Source organism: Anoplopoma fimbria, chromosome 23 (assembly GCF_027596085.1).
Source record: "Anoplopoma fimbria isolate UVic2021 breed Golden Eagle Sablefish chromosome 23, Afim_UVic_2022, whole genome shotgun sequence".
NCBI classification, from domain to species: Eukaryota; Metazoa; Chordata; class Actinopteri; order Perciformes; family Anoplopomatidae; genus Anoplopoma; species Anoplopoma fimbria.
This window is the reverse complement of record NC_072471.1, coordinates 832,507-852,779: the sequence shown is the minus strand read 5'-3', so window position 1 is coordinate 852,779 and position 20,273 is coordinate 832,507. Positions and strand designations below refer to the sequence as shown.

Below are 20,273 nucleotides of genomic sequence, written 5' to 3'. Positions count from 1 at the left end.
AAACAATAAATAAAACAGGAAGTTTGATATCATGATTAGTAAACACTTTATTGGTTCTAACAGAAGGTTTATCTCCATATCAAAACAAAAATAATATCCAGGTTTCAACACATTTCACCAGCAATGAACAAAGTTTATTTTCTCTCAAACCTCAGCGATGAGATGAAAATGATAAACAAACCGGCTGAAACAACCTGAAAAATTCATCAGTTAACTTGTTTTCTTCTTTATCCTTTGATAAACGCTGATTCTACTTTAGTGGGTGAATACTACGACGGTACGATGACCAACACAATCACAAAAAATATTACTTCAGGTGTTGAGGGATATCTACGACGGCGTCTCAGGGCTGGGGAAGGTGAAAAATAAATAAAATACGGAGCTGAGGGAGGGCGTTAAATGTTTCGAGAAAAAACACAAATTTATAAGAAAGAAACTTGGATGTTCTCAGAGATTAAAGTGGTAAATTTAAGAGGAAAAGGTCACAAATTTACTATATACTACTCAAATATTCCCTTGGGTTATCTGTCGTAATATTTAACCTATAGTGGCCCTCATACGCCGCGGTAAATATCCGTCGTTCAAGTTGATTGGACTTTGTTTCCATAAGTTAAGAACAGATCCAGACTCAGCCGGCGGTTTAGTGTTCGTTTTACAGACCAGCATTCGTACAGTCAGAACCTGGAGAGACTTCAGAGGGAGGAGTTCAGTATCTGAGTTCTCTGTGAGAGTGAGACGATCTGTGTTTAATAACAAAGTCTGGATGTGGTTAGCCTAGCTTAGCACGAAATAGCTCAAGAAGTGCCTCTAAAACCTCAAACGTTTGTTTGTGTGCAAAATACACAACAAATTTAACAAACGAGACACAAAGTGTGAATTAGTGAGCCCCACTCCAATCTTAATGCTAAGCTAAGCTAACCCTACCATATCCCAACTCCACACTAAACATACATGTTAATCAAAAAGCTTTTGAGTGTGAAGGAGACATTTTATTTTTCTTTTGATGTTGCTAGGCTAGCAGTTTACCACTGTATCCAGTCTTTATGCTAAGCTAAGCTAACCATGCCCTGACTCCACACATGTAATGAACACACAGACGTGAGACTGATATCCATCCAAACATCTCATTCTTAAAAGACAAAGTCAACTTATCTTAGATATTGAACTTTTCCTCTAAGCTAGCCGTTTCCCCCCGTTTCCAGTCTTTATGCTAAGCTAAGCTAACCACGTCCAGACTTTAGCTCCTGTCTTAAAGTAACAAACAGACATGAGATTGATATCCAGTTCGTCATTTCACTCAGAAAAATGAAGTAAGCTTCTCAAAATGTTGAACTGTTCCTCTAGCTAGGCTAGCAGTTTCCCCCTGCTTCCAGCCTTTGTGCTAAGCTACGCTAAACCCATCTCTAAACTGAAACCACAGCGTTTAAACTCATAAAAATCCTTTTAAACAATTTACAGCAAAAGCAAAAAATATAAGACCATGTTTGCAAACCATTTATAACATTAGCTTAACCGGTTTGACAGAAACGTCTTCACTAAAGGTCCTTACAGAAGTTCTGCCTCTGAAGAAGACCTTGAGATCAGTTCTCTTTTTGTCAAACTACTGTTTTTAATGTCAAGATTAAAGTTGAACTTACTTTCTAAACATGAAGATAATGACATGAGGTGCACATTCATCATTATATTTAAATTATCTGAAAGGTAAGTTTGGTGATATTCTACATATTTCTTCACGTCAACAAATGCCATCTAAATCCAAACGTGGATTAATCCGCTGCTGAAAATAGTCCCCAAACAAATACAGCATTTATATTTATTTGTTTTGGGAGTTTACTGTAGATTATCTGAGTACTTATCTACTGTAGACAAATCTAAGAGTACATTTTAGATTTGTGACAATAAGAAACATGTAAAACACTTAAACTTGTACTTTGAAATCTCTTTGTTTTTATTCCGTTTGTTCCGGGACTTTCTATAAATTAATGTAATTTTTTTTTATCTGTAATCAGATGAAGAAGCATCTGTACAAAGTCAACAGATGTTTGTTTTTTTTTTACAGTCAGATCTCGTCGCCTCGCACTGATTGGTTTTCGTCGTTCCAGCTCCTTCACAGTATTGATCACAGTGAAGCGTTTGCATAATCAAATCGATCGATCAATCATCCTGAATTGTCAAAAAATGCTTGAATACAAAATTAAATGGAGCCACTTCTGTACACAAATTCACTTTTTTTTAACATGAATGAAGAACCAGTTTGTCAGTTTTTATGGAAGCTCATTAACGCAGAAAAAAAAGATAAAATGTAAAAAAAAATACTTTTTACGAATTTTTGAGATTTTAAGATTTAGATTTAACTGGCCAAAATTATAAATCAAAATGTGGATTTATGTCACAAATCAATATTTTTAGATACTTTACCAAAATTAAGTAACAATTATGAGATATTAAGGTCAAAATAATGAGTCATGTATGAAAACTAAAAATCATGATAAATAAAAAAAAACTAGAGTTTGAGACACCACGTCAAAATTTCACCACAAGAGTGAAGTATGTTTTGTATTTAAGTGTCATTTGTCTGTAAATTTACCACTTTAGTCTCAGAGAATTTAGTAATTAATAAAAAATGTTACCAGCAATGGCCCAATACGTCTGCGTAGTGTTAAGTATGAAAATGTTCCCTTTCTTATGTCACAAAAATTAGATTTACAACGTCAAATAATGAGATATGAAGTCTCTATGATAAACAAAATCAATAGCAAGTCAAAATAATGATACTTAGAAAAAGAAAAATAACTTTTTCAAGTCACAATTGTATAAAAATAAACCCCAAATTCTAATAATTCAAATGTTGGATTACGTAAGAACTTAACTTATCATCTCTTTACTTAATGAGTACGTTTTTTTTTTTTTTTTCTGTCAGAAATGATCTTCCATATTTAGCTTCCAGATGGGAATGAAGATTTTAAAAAAAGTAAACCTAGGAACTTTATTTACATTTTCAACAACTTATTCTCTTATTTACATTTTGTTCCTCCATTTTATGTTCATTTCCATCTGAAATTAGAAATATTAGTCAAAAAAAGAATCCATCAGGTCTTCGATTTGAACACAAATTCACCATAAAGGGGCTGAAAACGTGAGAATCAGGTAACAGACACAAAAACTGCTCTTAAGTGGAGAATGAGGGAAAAGGATGTTTTTGAAATAACACGAAGGAAGAAGCAGATCGACTACGTTTCACTTCAAACTTAACACAATAAAAAAAAAGAAATCAATGCCACATTCTGAATACAATAACAGTTCAGCCCTTTTGTTTTCTGTCCACCTCGTGGCAACAACAGCATCCAGAGACGTCTAACGTGTTGAAATGTGTTTGTGAACGTGAATGTTTTTACCGGAATAAAGCTTCGTTTTCAGGACGATTACCAAACGTTTCCTCTCCTCACAGATATGACTTTACTTTCCTTCCACAGAACGTCTCCACATGTCTGAGCCTCAGTGGAGCTCCTTCAGTCCTCGTGGACAGCTCCTCTCGTCTGGGATTCGTTCCGTCCACCGAGCGTCCGTCCGTCCACTTCTCGACTTCAGTCAGACTTCGTCATGCGTTCACTCGTTAAGTGCAAAAGCAGCTCCTATGCTACGGTCCCTGTTGTGTTGTTAGCGTTGTGTACGACCACTTCCTGTGACGTGAACCTCCTCGTTCACCTCCTACAGCTTGGCTCGCTGAAAGAACGCCTGCAGAGACGGAGGAGAATCAATTAATCTGTGAACCAATCAGTGTTTTTATTGATTATGATAATAAAAAAAACACTCGTACCTTAATGTAGTTTTTCAGGACTTTGACATCCGGCTGCTGAATAACTTGACAAAGCTCCTGTAAAATAAAATATATAAAACATAAAAAAAACAGTTTCCTCTGAATATAATCTTTTTATTCAGTAGTCACAATAAAATAAAGACCAAGTTACGTTTTAACGTTTATTTAAATGCAATTTTTTCATAGTTTTATCTTTAAATTATTTTTATTAAGTAACAAACTGAAATAAAATAATTATTTTTTATAATAAAAACAAATTAATTTAGATAATTTATTGAAGTCAGAATTGTGAGATTTTAACCAGATCATCTGATGTCTGTGTGGGGAGGAGACCGACAAACACAGGACTTTGACCCAGGAGACAGCTGTCCGTGTCCCGTATGAAGTAAACATCAAGTTCAATGGTTTAATGTTTGAAGTAAACATAACCAAGTCGTCTTGCTAGCTTTGTCTAAATGCACGACGTTAACCATGTGTTTAAAACAGCGCCTGTAAACCGTTGTATGTGGACGTTATGAGTAAAGGAATGACTGGTTTCACCTGAGAGATTTCTGGCGACACCTGTAGTGAAGGTAAATATTCCTGCTGTAAGTACTGGATGAACTCCGGCCCCTGAGAGAAACACATGACACACGTTTAAAAAAGGAAGAAACTCCTTCAAATAAATCCAGAACATGAGGAACAATGAAACATTTAACAGAAACAGCTGTTACCCTTTTGAGATGAATCATTTTCAGCGTGATTGCACACTCCGACAGCGTCTGAAACACAAAGCAGAGCTGCTGGACTCTGTTCTCTAAAGCGGGTTAAATGAGTCTGGAGTCTGGAGACGGGACTCACCAGCACCGTCTGAGCGTCTGAGAGGTCAAAGGTCGGCTTCAGAGGAGCCAGGAAACAAGCAGGGACGATGTGTTTGTAGATGAAGTCGGGGAATCCCACCATGCCGTCTTTACCTCCTGAAGGATTTAACAGAGGACATGAGGACATTAGGACAACAGAACATGAGGACACGAAGACAGAAGTACAACAGGACACAAGGACATGAAGATATGAGGACACCAGGACAACAGGACATGAAGATATGAGGACACCAGGACAACAGGACACGAAGATATGAGGACACCAGGACAACAGGACATGAAGATATGAGGACACCAGGACACGAAGATATGAGGACACCAGGACAACAGGACACGAAGATATGAGGACACCAGGACATGAGGACAGAAGTACAACAGGACATAAGGACTTGAGGACATGAAGATATGAGGACATGAAGATATGAGGACATGAAGATATGACGGACAACATGACACGTGACAACAGGACATGAGTTCATGAGGAAACCAGGACAACAGGACATGTGGATGCGAGGACAGAAGTACAATAGGACATGGACACGAGGACATGAAGACAGAAGTACAACAGGACATGAAGACACGAGGACATCAGGACACAAGGACAACAAGGACAGGAGGACAGAAGGACAGAAGGACAAAGACTCTGTCTGAACCAGCCGGTCTGAAGCTTGTCTAGAGTTTTCTCACCCCACAGCTCCACCAGCTTGGAGAGGATGATGAAGCAGGTCTTCTGGGCGATGGGGTCGGGGAAGTCCACGGCTCCCTGGATGATGGTGAACACGACGCGCTCGATGTTCTCTGCTCCTGAAACAACAACAAACAGTCACATGATCATTAACGTCAACCGTGGTTTGGCAGGAAAAGTTTGCCAGAAGTTCAAACGGTTTAAAATGCACAGATTTAACGTGTTTTTATGTCTTTTAGCAGCAGCTGGACCAGACTCAAAAATGTGCATAATTTAATAACTTACAGTAGAATAATATTATCAAAATGTATCATAAAAGTAATTAGATCATGAACGATTAGAGGAATAGTTGACATCTCCTCCTCTCTTCTTCTCTAAAAGAGTTACATGTTGTTTTGCAGCTGGTTAGCTTAGCTTAGCATAAAGACTGGAAGCAGAGGGAAGCTGCTAGCCTGCTCTATCCGGCTCCTCTTAAGCTCCTCGATTAACAATTTCAAGCATATTTTCCCTCGTTTTAACACATTTTCCTACGGACTAAACAATCAGTATAATTAACATATGAGGTTGTTTTGTTCTGTATTTAAATGAGTCGATCAAACACTCACCCTGGTTGGCCATCACCTCGTTCATGCCGCTCCCTGCGACCGTCTGGATGAAGGTGAAGTAGCTCCTCCTCAGCATCTGTTTCTCCAGAGCGGCCGCCTGGTCGTTGTCGTCCGCCGGCCGGGACAACACCCCGAAGATGGCGAGGACCAGCGGCATGAAGACCTGCTGCAGGAAGGGAGACACCTGCTGCTGCAGAGGGACAGAGGACGGACAGAGGACGGACTCCATTATCACCCCGTCTTTATTTAGACCATCAGTGTCATCTATTCTACTGGACACGAGGACAACACGAGGACAACTGGACATGAGGACAACAGGACACGAGGACAGAAGTACAAAGGGACACGAGGACAGAAGTACAAAGGGACATGAGGACAGAACGGACGGCTGTCTTTCATCACACCGTAAGTGTCCTCTGTCCTCCTGATTACCTTGAACTTGGCGGTGATCTGGCTGATGAGGGGGATGAACTCCTGCAGGTCTTTGGCCTCGCAGTCCTTCAGCATGTGCTCGGAGGCGGCGGGGATGAAGGGCAGCACCTCCTCCTCCATGCAGATGATCATCCGGTGGAGGAAGGAGCGCACCGAGCTCCTCAGCGCCCCCCGCTGGACGGGGCAGCTCAGCGCCGGCAGGAAGGTCTGCAGACAGTCTCTGTAGACCTCCGTGCAGCCGCACTGCTTCACCGTCTGCTTGTTGCTGAACGCCTTGCTGGTCCGACTGCAAACAGAGAACCAGAGATCAGAGACGAGCAGGACACGAAGACAACAGGACACGAAGACAACAGGACACGAAGACAACAGGACACAAAGAAGACAACAGGACACGAAGACAACAGGACACGAAGACAACAGGACATGAGGGCAACAGGACACGAGGACACCTCTGTTAAAACATCTGGATCAGGTCTGGGTTATATCTGGGGCCAGTCTCGGTCCTCACCTGGCGAACCCGACGGCGTGGCTGAGACAGTCGGCGAGCACCGCCTGCCTCTCGTCCTCCGTCTCCCGCGCCAGCTTGGCGAGCAGCAGGCGGAAGGCGTCGAGCAGCGGCAGCAGGAGGCTCCTCATCAGCGCCTGCTTCCTCTCCGCCGGACTCTCCCCGTTCACGATCAGAACGCCCGCCGTCTCAAACATGAACAGCTGGTCGTCGCTGGTCAGCAGCACCGGGAAGCCGTTTTCCTGGAAGGAGGAGGGGCGGAGTCAGTGACTGTAGAGGTCAAAGGTCACCTCATAGTGAGTGAAAGACGACGACGTGATGATACTTACAGGAGGAGCCAGTTCCAGCAGGTCCTGGATCCGGGTCAGGATGTCCTCGATGAAGGCCGTCATGTGTTTACTGTCAACAAACGAAATATATGAATCAATAATTCATCATAAAATACTCGTCATCCCCTGCTTTATGGTCTGTTTGACTCTAAATGGAGCATCATTTACTAAATGAACATCATGCTGTATTGAAGAAGACTTGAAACTAGAGATTGAGACCATAAACTCATGTTTACAATGTTTACTGAGGGAATAAATCAAGAGAGAAGTAGAGTCATTTTCTCATAGACTTCTATACAACCAGAGGAGTCGCCCCCTGGTGGACAGCAGAGAGAATGCAGCTTTAACACAGGAAGAATAAATGAATATCAGGATATGAGTTTATTCTCTTGTTTTAATAAAGTTATTGTCTCCTGAGCAGCCAAACAGTTAATAATAAATCATCTCTGTATTCATTCGTGTACTAGAAGGAGTATTTGTGACTCACTGCAGAGTCTTGATGAACCTGGAGAACAGGTAGGCCACTCTGCTGCGGACCTTTGGGCTGCTGTGTCTCAGTCCTCGTTGGTCCAGAAACGCCATCTGACAGTGAACACAACATGGCGTTCAGTCACACAGAGGACACATTCTACCGGTGTTTTAATGTGTATTTAAATGTGTTTTAATGTGTATTTAAATGTGTATTAAAGTGTATGTTAATGGGTATTGTAATGTGTGTTTAAATGTGTGTTTCAATGTGTATTCAACTGAATGTTAATGTGTATTTTAAAGTGTATTCATGTGTTAATGTGTTTTTTAATGTGTATTAAAACGTATGTTAATGCACATTCACGTTTTTTATGTGAATTAATGTGTATGTTTATGTGTTTTAACATGTATTTTAAAGTGTATTAATGTGTATTTGAATGTGTATTAAACGTGTAACTAATGTGTATTTAATGTGTATTTTAATGTGTATTAATGTGTAATAAATGTGTATTTAATGTGTATTTTAATGTGTATTAATGTGTAATAAATGTGTATTTAATGTGTATTTTAATGTGTATTTTAATGTGTATTTTAATTTGTATTAATGTGTGTTTTGAATGTGTATTTTAATGTGTACTTTAATGTGTACTTTAATGTATGTACTTTAATGTGTACTTAAATGTATTTTAATGTGTATTAAAGTGTACTTTAGAGTGTACTTTAGAGTGTGTACTTTAGAGTGTACTTTAGTAGTGTACTTTAGAGTGTACTGTAGTGTGTAGTAGTGTACTGTAGCGTGTACTGTGTACTGTAGTGTACTGTAGTGTGTACTTTAGTAGTGTACTGTAGTAGTGTACTGTAGAGTGTACTGTAGTGTACTGTACTGTTAGTGTGTGTACTGTAGTGTGTACTGTAGCTGTGTGTGTACTGTACTGTGTGTGTACTGTGTACTGTGTGTACTGTGGTGTGTACTGTGTACTGTGTGTACTGTAGTGTGTACTGTACTGTGTGTGTACTGTGTACTGTGTGTACTGTAGTGTGTACTTTAGAGTGTACTGTAGTGTGTACTGTAGTGTGTACTGTAGTGTGTACTGTAGTGTGTACTGTAGTGTGTACTGTAGTGTGTACTGTGGTGTGTACTGTAGTGTGTACTGTAGTGTGTACTGTAGTGTGTACTGTGGTGTGTACTGTAGTGTGTACTGTGGTGTGTACTGTAGTGTGTACTGTAGTGTGTACTGTAGTGTGTACTGTAGTGTGTACTGTAGTGTGTACTGTAGTGTGTACTGTGTGTGTGTACTGTGTGTGTGTAGTGTGTACTGTAGTGTGTACTGTAGTGTGTACTGTAGTGTACTGTTAGTGTGTACTGTAGTGTGTACTTTAGTGTGTACTGTAGTGTGTACTGTAGTGTGTACTGTGGTGTGTACTGTAGTGTGTACTGTAGTGTGTACTGTAGTGTGTACTGTAGTGTGTACTGTAGTGTGTACTGTAGTGTGTACTGTGGTGTGTACTGTGTGTGTACTGTAGTGTGTACTGTGGTGTGTACTGTAGTGTGTACTGTGGTGTGTACTTTAGTGTGTACTGTGGTGTGTACTGTGGTGTGTCGAGCCTCTCACCAGTACGTTGGGGATGTGTTGCGGCTCCACCAGGAAGAACTTGTCGTATCTGAGGACGGTCTCAAAGAACTCCAGAGACACGGAGCTGTGCTGGTAGCTGCTCACGCCGCACGACACCAGCTGTCAGCAAAACAAATACACACAGTGAGTAACCGTTACCATGGAGACGTGAAACACTCTTCTTCATCTTCATCACCATCAGAGCCACGAGACCCACCGTCCTCATCATGTCCTGCAGGGCGCTGGTCTTCGCCGTGTCTCCGGTGAAGTGGGCGCCGTGAGACGCCGGCAGAGCCTCGCCGAGCATGTAGAGCAGCCGGACGGCGACCTCCACCTCCATGAACGACGCCGTCTGCCAGGTCCTAGAGAGAGACACGTTTCTGTTTACAAGGTTACTCTGGGCTTTTCTCTTTTATGGGAGGGTTTGACAGGAAACAGAGGAGAGACGCCGGAATCGAACCGTCGGGGGGGAGTCATGTCTAAAACACAGAATATAAATAAAGCTGCATCTACTGATGACATCAGTGACCCAACAATCACAACTGTTATTGAGGAAAAATTTGTATTTTCATCTAATAAGTCAAACTTTCATCTTTTTGTACTTTTACATTTTTATCTTTTTTTGCAGTTAGTTGAAATTATTTTATTGCCAAGATTTAGGTTCAAGTCATATTCTGATTTATTATAATGTAAATGTAATCAAATAAAAATAAATAAAATGTAATCTGAATAAGAAAACGAATAAATAAATAACGAGGTATATCACTTATTAAACAGGAAAATAAATAAATAACCAAATAAATAAATGAGTAAATAAATAACTAACCACATAAGAAAAAACTATTAATTAATTTATAAAATAAATATTAAATATATATAAATAAAGCGTGTTCTCACTGCATGGTGTTGGTGAAGACTCGTCGTACGGCCTCCAGCAGCAGTTCAGGAGAAACCTGAGCCAGACGGTCCAACAGCATCTTCAGCTGCTTCCTGTACTCCACGAACATGGCCTCATCTTCACCCTGAGGACAAACATCATCACCATCATCATCATCATCACCATCATCATCATCATCATCATCATCATGTTCTCTCTGGAACAGAAGGCTGTCAGCAGAGAAGACTACAAACTCACCTCGTTTTCAAAGTTGTACTCGTCGTCATATGTCAGTTTCTTCATAACGGCCAGCATGATCGCCTGCAGGAGGAAAATATTCATTATTTTAAACCTCAACTATACGATCAAACATCTCACAGCATCGTTTATAATCAAACACTCACCTCGATGTTTGTCTTCTGCTGGTCTGTCAGTTGTGGAAGCTAAAAAATACAAAAATCATATTAAAGTTTACTAAAATATTCATGAATTATACTTTGAAACGTAGAATATATTTATATATTTATGTGTGACATGAATAAAAACAGTGAAAAATGGAGACAATGTATTGTTTTTTTAATCAAAATTTGAGTTTTAATCTCAAAATATGGATATTTTCCTACATTTGGAAGCATCTATATTTCCTTATGAACTCTTATCTGCTGATGAAGACTGTGTCACGATCAAAAGCTACAGAACTGCTACTAAATGGACCTTGTTGTTCGTATTTTTTTTTGTTTACGATCACATAAAATAAAACGGCATGCTTTAAAATCTCCAGAACAACACGTCGCCAACATCCAATAATAATCTGGCTGTCCTCCTGGACTGTGATTGGTCCAGGTGCTCCTCCTCACCTGCTTGAGGACGTGCAGGTACTCGTAGCAGAAGCCCACGATGTTGGCGGAGATGTCGTCGTCCTCGTGCACCAGCAGCTGCAGCAGCAGCGGCACTTTGGTCTCCACGGCCTGCAGCGTCTCCGCCGTGTCCTTCACGTTGCCGGTTTTGGCCAGTTTGGTCCAGCTGAGCACCAGACTCTGACCCATCCCGTTCACCAGACGGGAGAACTTGGCCAGGAAGTCCACGTCCTCCTCCTGACGGGACAGGAAGTGGAAAATAAGGTGGGGGGGCAGGAAAAGCATGTGACCTCTGAAACTCTTTCATTCAAGTGTTTTTACTTCCTGTGCAGCTTTTCTCTGGATAACACATGAAGACATTTAAATTAAATATTAGCTAATAAGTAAGAAACAAGCCGTCTTAAATGAATCAATTAAATATTTTTGGTTCTTCTTTCTGCAACTGAATCCGATTCATTCTTCAAAAGATGGATTTTATGAGCTGACACTTAAAGAAATTAATTAATAAAATAAAAGAGACAGAAAGAAATAATCTAGAAATACGTGACGTGTCCATTTAAATGATATTATTTTCTTTTGACCACGATTCTGTCAGACATTTCAATTTTATACAATAACTCAAATGTGAACCAGTTGTTTTTTGTTCATTTTTGCCAAGTTTTCAAAATAATTTCTGTTCAGTTTTATGTTTTATATTCATATTCTCACTTATTTTAGTGTCACAAGAAGAAAGAAAAAACCTTTAGCGTTAATACAAATTATCAAAATATTGAAGTTCTGTGATTTTGACTGAAAATGACGAGATAAATAACGATGAACAGAAATTCATATTAAATTCTAGTTTAATGAAGCTGATGAAGCACATTAATGTTTATATAAGGAACTGCATGAACCTGTAAATGCTGTATAAATAACTGCTGTTTTAAATGACTCTGTATTAATGGTTCTTTCATGTTATACTCTCCTTCTTATTAAGCAATCTCTTCTTCAGATATTTAAAACAGAGCAGAGTCAGACCTGCTCCACGTTGAAGAATCCAGCCGACTGCAGGACTTGACACAGAGACTCCACCAGCTTGGTTTTGTCCACGGGGTCCATCCCTTTGTTGACTATTTCAAACAGGCAGTCACAGGCCTCCTCTCTGAGCTCCTCCACCGACATCTGACTCAGCAGCAGGTTCACAAACCTGGAAACACAGAAACCAGCACAGAAGACTTTCAATCCAGTCAGCTCGTCTACGTTTACACTGTCAGCAGAAGGAAAACCATAATGATGATTCTGTCAGCTGCACTGAGCGGCTCATGTTCACTAAACTGTGACAGTTTGTATGAAGAGACGTTAAAGGAACAAAAAAGGTCTTTATGAGATTTTGGTGCAAAACTTTCTTTGTGAAATTTTGGTGCAAAAAAGTATTTTTCAAACTTTGGTGCAAAACCTTTTTATGGAAATTTGGTGCAAAACTGTCTTTATCAATTTTTTACTCTTACTTCTTAATAAATGTCTTACCAGTGAGGCACCTTTTAATGCTTCCATTTTTCAGAATAAAAGACTAAATGTTTTTTGCTTGTGGATCTATAAAAATGATTGAAAACGACTCTCACTCATTCTCAGAGTGACTGACTGAGTGTCTCTGACTGAGTGTCTCTGACTGAGTGTCTCTGAGTGTCTCTGACTGAGTGTCTCTGACTGAGTGTCACTGAGTGTCTCTGACTGAGTGTCTCTGACTGAGTGACTGACCGGTCGTTGGCGATGAGGTTGAGGTCGATCCAGGACACGAAGGCTCCCACCACCTCCAGACACTGACAGGTGAGCTCCGGGTGGGAATGCTGGTAGGTCTGCAGGATCTGGAACCAGGACTCCACCAGGTTGGGGATGCACTCCTCCCTCATGCGGTCTTTGATTAAGGTGTTTCTACGCGTCTCCTGAAGGGACAGATTCGACAGCATTAACCAGAAGAGTCTCTCAGCTAAAAGGTCAAAGGTCACACCAGAGGGAGCGTCTCACATCGGGTAAGTGGAGGATGTCTCGGTCCACCACCTCGCCGTCGATGGCCATGAGCGTCCTCAGGTAGATGTCCACGCCGAGCGGGTTCAGCCCCACCAGGGACAGGACGTCGAAGAAGAACTTGGGCCACAGAGTCAGGTACTCCATGACGAAGGTGAGGGCGAACACCTGCGCCGCCTTGTTCCTGATGAACGGCTTCTCAGGCTGAGAGTTCATCAGCTGGAGGGACGAGAGAACACATCAGAAACACATGATCAACATATTCATTATTGTTTTATTCTGTTACATTTATTACAAACCTTTTGTGAGCTTCTTTAAAAATATACATAAATATTTTTTTTAATTATTACAAACAACTAACAACCATTTTTAAATTGTTCTGAAAACACAGAACAGATAAACTGGAGGCATAACGTTTATTATCTTTTATTTACTTATTTATTAAACACTAACTGTTTGATTGTCATCCTTATTGTGCGCTCGTTTCTTAGTCATGTGATGAGACTTTATCTTATAGGATGTTTAACAGCGATGGGATCATGTTTGTATGAAGTACCTGACACTGGAGCCACTTCATCAGAGTCTCTCTGATCAGCTGCTGCTGAACTGAACTCAGACCAGCGTGTCTGCAACACAAACAAACAGGTTGAGATAAAAAAAAATCTAATCTGGGTTTCTGCAGAGCAGATGAAGAACCTCCTCCTCCTCCTCCTCCTCCTCCTCACCTGAACTTTATCTGATGCTCCAACACTTGGAAGCAGAAGAACTTCACATGGTCGTCGCTGAAATAAAACACAGATAAATAAATGTTTGAACATTAAAGAGGATTAAATCTTTATTAAATCTGTGACATTGACACTCACTTGTAAATCCCGTTAGCGAGAGCCTCGGCACAAACCTCCCAGGCGTCCTGAGACTCCTTCAGCTGCTCAAAGTAAGCCATGGCCTGAACAAACACACACCCACTTTATTATCATCTTAAGTATTATAATTAATCATTAATCAACCATAAACAACATAACCAGATATATTAAAGAGAACAAATCTCCACCAGTTAACAAATCTTTAAATAATTAATGATCAAACTGATTCTTAGCAAACTGACAAGTAAAAAAAGCTTCTTCACATGAAACTCCAGAAGATGGCTCCCGTAAAAAGAAAGGAAAAGAAGAAGCCGAGCTACAGCTAACCTGGTTTATAGCAGTTCTGAGTTCTCATTTGTTTTGTTGTTCTGAGTTTAATCATGGTTACAAACCAAACATAGAACACAGTGCATAGTGAGGACATTTAACATCACACGGGTGTAAACAATCTGTTTAAATTCTTCACCTGATTAAATCATTAAAGCCCTGATAAATCAGAGGCGTGTCCTCTTAATCTACCTGATAATCTTCAGTATTTCCCCTCCATTTGAACCTTAGAACACACCTGTGTGCAGATTCTTTAATGTTATAAACAGCAACAGCTGAACAGCACAACCATTCAAACTGTCCTCAGGGGAAATATATATAAAAAGTGTTATCAAAAATACAAAACATAATCTGACACTTTAATATATAAGAAGGTTACAAACTAAAAACGAAAACCGCACCAAAAAACAATATACATCTTAAATAAAGCAGCACAATTTAAAAAACAAACTTAACTCAAAATGTAAGAATAAACTTTGTCAAATTAGGGCGACAACACTATAATCTATAAAGGATCTAAAGACTCAAACTCAAAGAAGCATGTCGGGCCAGTAGGTTGTGATTGAGTCAACGATGAGTCAAACACCATAGAAGAAGAACAATGGGAGTACAGAGAGATTATTCTTTGATGGTATTGACGTAAAAACACAAACAATAGTAGCTAATTATTAATAATAGTCATTTGACATCTATTTCTTCAACACATTTCTGGCAGTGTCACGTCAGCAAACCGGAATATGTCATGGTTGTTGTTTCAGACTCAAACACAAAGAGTGAATAGATGTGATGACTCATCGTTTCCAATCAGAAACAGTTTAACCCTCTGAACCCCAACAAACGCCGGCGGGATGGAAAAGTAGTTTTCATCAAACAATCGCCTAAACTACACAGTTTATCACAACCAGAAGCTGTAAAAAACGACATTATCTTCAGATGTTTATCTTTCTGCCAGTCCTTGAACACACCATGTGTGACGAACGCTTCAGTCAGAAACGCAACTGAAACTGGTATTATGTCTCATTTAAAACCCCGTCCCAAATAAACCGTTTCCTTTAACCAGATTCTGTAAAAAACATTCAATTCTGAGCTCCTCAGTGAAACTATGAAGACATGACTGATTCATCTGAGACCAACAGTCATGTGACAACAAATCTGTGAAACTGTGACTGAAGTTCAGACTGAACACAGAGAGGAGAGGAGAGGCTGTGTAACTGAATAGTGTAATATGTTTATAGACCGTAGAGCCTCCATTTTGTTTAATCTAACTTGTAAACAGTTGGATAAATGTTGGATATATAGATTCCAGTGTTTTCCAATTTTTGTAAAATAAATTATCAAAGAAATTCAACTTGCTTTTTAGTTTTTTCCATGATTTATTTCATTCTAACTGTGTTATTCTGCACCAAAGACATGTTAGAGTTCTCTCTACTTCTAGTCATGATGTTCTGTTTCCATAGAGGAGCAGGACTTTATATTACAGTGAAAATCAAGAACACAGAGAGAAAAACGCCCTGAGGAAACTGCTTAAGGTTCAGAAAGGTGTTTCCAAAAATCTTTTTAGCGACATAAAACTCAGAGTCAAAACACAGAGAAAGATAATCATCTTTTAGAAAGAATTCCATCAGACTTTTACAGATGAAAGCTGAACCCTCCCTGTAGGGTCGACTCTCTAATCAGCTCCTATTGGTCCTCAGCTTGTTGTTCTCATGTTGAGCCGACAGTAAACCCCCCAGATGAAATGTAAAGCGTGTGACGGCGCGGCGTCCTACCCTCTGCCTGTAGCGGGCGTCGGCGTTGGGGTCGAGCCCCAGCAGGGCCTGCTCGTCCATGACTGCAGAGACAGACTGGCAGGCCATTCGTGGGTTAGCTTTCCTCCACAGACGGTTCACAGATCTCTCTCATCTGGAGACAAGAAGGAGAAAGAGCGTTTATCTCTACCACACAGCTGGAATATTAATCATGATTACATTTAAATAATCACTCTGACCGTTTCATAGTTAGTTGAGTTTACACGTTGGAACCAGTCCATGTGAGCAGAATATTCTGAAGAATGAAAAATGATTTGTTTCCAACCAAATTTAGTGCAAATTCTAACAGAATTTCAGAAAATCATCAAAATAATTATGTCAATATTAGTATTATATAAGCTGGTCAACATCTTTAAAGCACTGCAGAGGAAGAGGAAGACGAAGAAGGTGGAGAAGAAGAAGAAGAAGAAGAAGAAGAAGAAGAAGAAGAAGAAGAAGAAGAAGAAGGAGGAGGAAAAGGAGACAAAGAAGAAGAAGATGACGCAGGAGAAGAGAAAGGAGAAGGAGGAGGAGAAGAAGCCGACATTACAGCCTCCTCATCGCTCCAAACACATCTCACGTTTCATGATCGACATCATTTATGCTCAAGTCTGTCTGAAAGAGAAGTTAATCTGGGATGAAACTAACGTTCAAATGTTGGAATGAAATGATTCATTTATACAACAAAACAGTAGAAACCTGTAAAATTACAAAAACACTGAAGGTGCAAACGGCGGATGAAAAACAATCAAATGAGGTTTTCAAAGGGAGCGTTATGTGATCAAGTTTGATCCATTTAAAGATACTACAAACTGTTTAAAACCCAGGAAATCATTTAACAACATTCACCACTGCTCTGAAGGGGTTTCCAAAACCTACAAAGATGTTGAGGTGAAAAAATACTCTTTGAATCACTAAAAACATTCCTCTCCATGAAACCGCCACACTTCATTTCCACAATGGGAACGTCATAAAACAGGTTAAAAATAATATTTAATCTCCCAGTAAACTGAATATTTTTCTTTTAGTGTTTGAGGATTCTGGAAATGTCTTCAGAGCAGCTCTACCTTTTGTTTAAAGGGACAATCCTAAAGAGGTCAGAACTGGTCGCTTTAGAATTCCTACTTTCTGTGTGTATTCAACTGAGAAACGCCTTTTTTATCATCATTTCTTGGAACACACAGTTCTTCCTGTTTCACTACAAACACACGAGGATCTGATAGAATATGATGCATTGTTGTGGATTAAACCAGCAAACGGATATACACAGACATGCAGCAGGAACAGAAGATTATTTTACAACCAACACTTTTAACTGATAATACATGCTTACATTAAGTAGCATGACTTTAACTTGTAGTAGACTATTTTCAGAGTGGGGTAATAGTACTTCTACTGCAGTAAAGGATGAGAGTACTTGTACAGGATGTGAGTACTTCTACTGCAGTAAAGGATGTGAGTACTTGTACTGCAGTAAAGGATGAGAGTACTTGTACTGCAGTAAAGGATGAGAGTACTTGTACTGCAGTAAAGGATGAGAGTACTTGTACTGCAGTAAAGGATGAGTACTTGTACTGCAGTGAAGGATGAGAGTATGTAGGATGAGAGTACTTGTACTGCAGTAAAGGATGAGAGTACTTGTACTGCAGTGAAGGATGAGAGTACTTGTACTGCAGTAAAGGATGTGAGTACTTGTACTGCAGTAAAGGATGAGTACTTGTACTGCAGTAAAGGATGAGAGTACTTGTACTGCAGTGAGGATGAGAGTACTTGTACTGCAGTGAAGGATGAGAGTACTTGTACTGCAGTAAAGGATGAGAGTACTTGTACTGCAGTAAAGGATGAGTACTTGTACTGCAGTGAAGGATGAGAGTACTTGTACTGCAGTAAAGGATGAGAGTACTTGTACTGCAGTAAAGGATGAGAGTACTTGTACTGCAGTAAGGATGAGAGTACTTGTACTGCAGTGAAGGATGAGAGTACTTGTACTGCAGTGAGGATGAGAGTACTTGTACTGCAGTAAAGGATGAGAGTACTTGTACTGCAGTGAAGGATGAGAGTACTTAGGATGAGAGTACTTGTACTGCAGTAAAGGATGAGAGTACTTGTACTGCAGTGAGGATGAGAGTACTTGTACTGCAGTGAGGATGAGAGTACTTGTACTGCAGTGAGAGGATGCAGTGAGGATGACTTGTACTGCAGTAAAGGATGAGAGTACTTGTACTGCAGTAAAGGATGAGAGTACTTGTACTGCAGTGAGGATGAGAGTACTTGTACTGCAGTAAAGGATGAGTACTTGTACTGCAGTAAAGGATGAGAGTACTTGTACTGCAGTGAAGGATGAGAGTACTTGTACTGCAGTGAAGGATGTGAGTACTTGTACTGCAGTAAAGGATGTGAGTACTTGTACAGGATGTGAGTACTTGTACTGCAGTAAAGGATGTGAGTACTTGTACTGCAGTAAAGGATGAATAAAGTGGGGTAGTACTTGTACTGCAGTGAAGGATGAGAGTACTTGTACTGCAGTGAGGATGAGTGAGGATGACTTGTACTGCAGTGAGGATGAGAGTACTTGTACTGCAGTGAGGATGAGAGTACTTGTACTGCAGTGAAGGATGAGAGTACTTGTACTGCAGTAAAGGATGTGAGTACTTGTACTGCAGTAAAGGATGAGTACTTGTACTGCAGTGAAGGATGAGAGTACTTGTACTGCAGTGAGGATGAGAGTACTTGTACTGCAGTGAAGGATGAGAGTACTTGTACTGCAGTAAAGGATGAGAGTACTTGTACTGCAGTGAAGGATGAGAGTACTTGTACTGCAGTAAAGGATGAGAGTACTTGTACTGCAGTGAGGATGAGAGTACTTGTACTGCAGTGAGGATGAGAGTACTTGTACTGCAGTAAAGGATGAGAGTACTTGTACTGCAGTGAGGATGAGAGTGTGAGAGTACTTGTACTGCAGGATATGAGAGTACTTGTACTGCAGTGAGGATGAGAGTACTTGTACTGCAGTGAGGATGAGAGTACTTGTACTGCAGTAAAGGATGAGAGTACTTGTACTGCAGTGAGGATGAGAGTACTTGTACTGCAGTGAGGATGAGAGTACTTGTACCGGGTCAGTGACCTGCCAGGTGAACAACATGGTTTACCTGGTCACGTGACGTCCAGGTGAGCTCTCACTGGTCGGTGTTGCTATAGAAACCTACCTGTTTGTGATGACCAGCTGACAGCTCACCTCCTCCACGTGACGCGGCCCGGTGACGCTCACACGCGGAACAACTTTAAAGAGGTCAGACGGCGACACACACGTGACCCGGGACGTGTTTGAGAGCCGGACCAGTCCTCACAGAGAGTTGACACGGACGTGCTAACATGCTAACATGCTAACAACTTCACCTCAACATGAGAGCGCCGCTGCTGGAGCTAGCGTTAGCCGGCTAGCATTGGGGAACCCTCCCGGTGACACGCTGCCTGTGACGTCAGCCGTGTGTGGCCGGGCGTCACGTGGTGGACGCGTTAGAACCCCCTGTGAAGGACTGACCTCAGTGAAGAACGCGTTCCACCAGGGTTCCACCAGGGTTCTCCCGTCAGCCCGCCGCGCTCGGCACAGAATCCTCCAGAAACCAGCGACTGTGCGGCGTGTCCACCGCCTTCACTTCCGGGTCGCACCGGAAGTGATGCGCTCATACGTCACCGCAAAACGAATTAAATAATAATTATTATATTTGTTTATATATGTATGTTTTATGATTATTGTCGTTGTTAAATATAAAATCTTTTTTATTTGACTGTGTAATAAATTGTTTTATATTTATATTTGCTGTTAATGGAGAAGTGTTGTTAAATCCGCTTTAAAGTCTTTAAACTGCTTCCACACATCAGAATAAAAACATTAAATATGAACTAAATATTGAAGTTTTAATATTTCACATTTTAGTGTTAAAACAAGTAGAAATAACACATGCCTCCAAATGTAATTAATTTAATTAGACTGATAAAAAACAAAAATATTCATGTAATATATAAAATAAAACCACATCCGGTATGTATTCGAATATGAAGCCATCTTCCCGCCCTGCAGTCCCCGGATGTCCCTCCTCCCCCTCCTCCTGCCTCTGACGTCACTAGCCCCGCCCCTGCAGTCCCCGGATGCCCAGAATAAAAACATTAAATATGAACTAAATATTTCAGTTTTAATATTTCACATTTTAATGTTAAAACAAGTAGAAATAATTTAATTAGAC

At 40.4% G+C, this 20,273-nt stretch overlaps 1 protein-coding gene across 3 annotated transcripts; it reads right to left on the bottom strand.

Moving 5' to 3' along the window:
• Positions 1–33: 33 nt before the first annotated feature.
• xpot (exportin, tRNA (nuclear export receptor for tRNAs)) lies at positions 34–19,715 on the bottom strand. Of its 3 annotated transcripts, none has more exons than XM_054625105.1 (25): positions 19,426–19,715; positions 16,012–16,144; positions 13,916–13,998; positions 13,778–13,834; positions 13,609–13,678; positions 13,053–13,271; positions 12,786–12,970; positions 12,066–12,234; positions 11,049–11,285; positions 10,596–10,634; positions 10,450–10,512; positions 10,212–10,336; positions 9,532–9,676; positions 9,315–9,434; positions 7,721–7,815; positions 7,234–7,303; positions 6,908–7,146; positions 6,400–6,685; positions 5,968–6,157; positions 5,365–5,481; positions 4,658–4,773; positions 4,531–4,578; positions 4,358–4,429; positions 3,818–3,874; positions 34–3,735 (listed from the first exon to the last, which is right to left on the bottom strand). In XM_054625105.1, the coding sequence occupies exons 2-25, from the start codon at positions 16,096–16,098 to the stop codon at positions 3,709–3,711; spliced, it is 2,916 nt and encodes a 971-aa protein (XP_054481080.1). In that variant the 5' UTR covers positions 16,099–16,144; positions 19,426–19,715; the 3' UTR covers positions 34–3,708. The 3 variants fall into 3 exon arrangements, with proteins under 3 accessions (XP_054481080.1, XP_054481079.1, XP_054481081.1); XM_054625104.1 differs by having other exon boundaries at positions 19,571–19,715; XM_054625106.1 differs by having other exon boundaries at positions 5,968–6,154; positions 19,571–19,715.
• Positions 19,716–20,273: the final 558 nt, after the last annotated feature.

Bases quoted from the DNA above. Each gene is read 5' to 3' on its own strand.
- xpot (XM_054625105.1), bottom strand. From the start codon at position 16,098: ATGGCCTGCCAGTCTGTCTCTGCAGTCATGGACGAGCAGGCCCTGCTG. The intron at 13,679-13,777 runs GTGAGGAGGAGG...TTTGTGTTGCAG, and splicing joins GAGCATCAGATAAAGTTCAG to ACACGCTGGTCTGAGTTCAG. The intron at 3,736-3,817 runs GTACGAGTGTTT...CCGTCTCTGCAG, and splicing joins TCCTGAAAAACTACATTAAG to GCGTTCTTTCAGCGAGCCAA.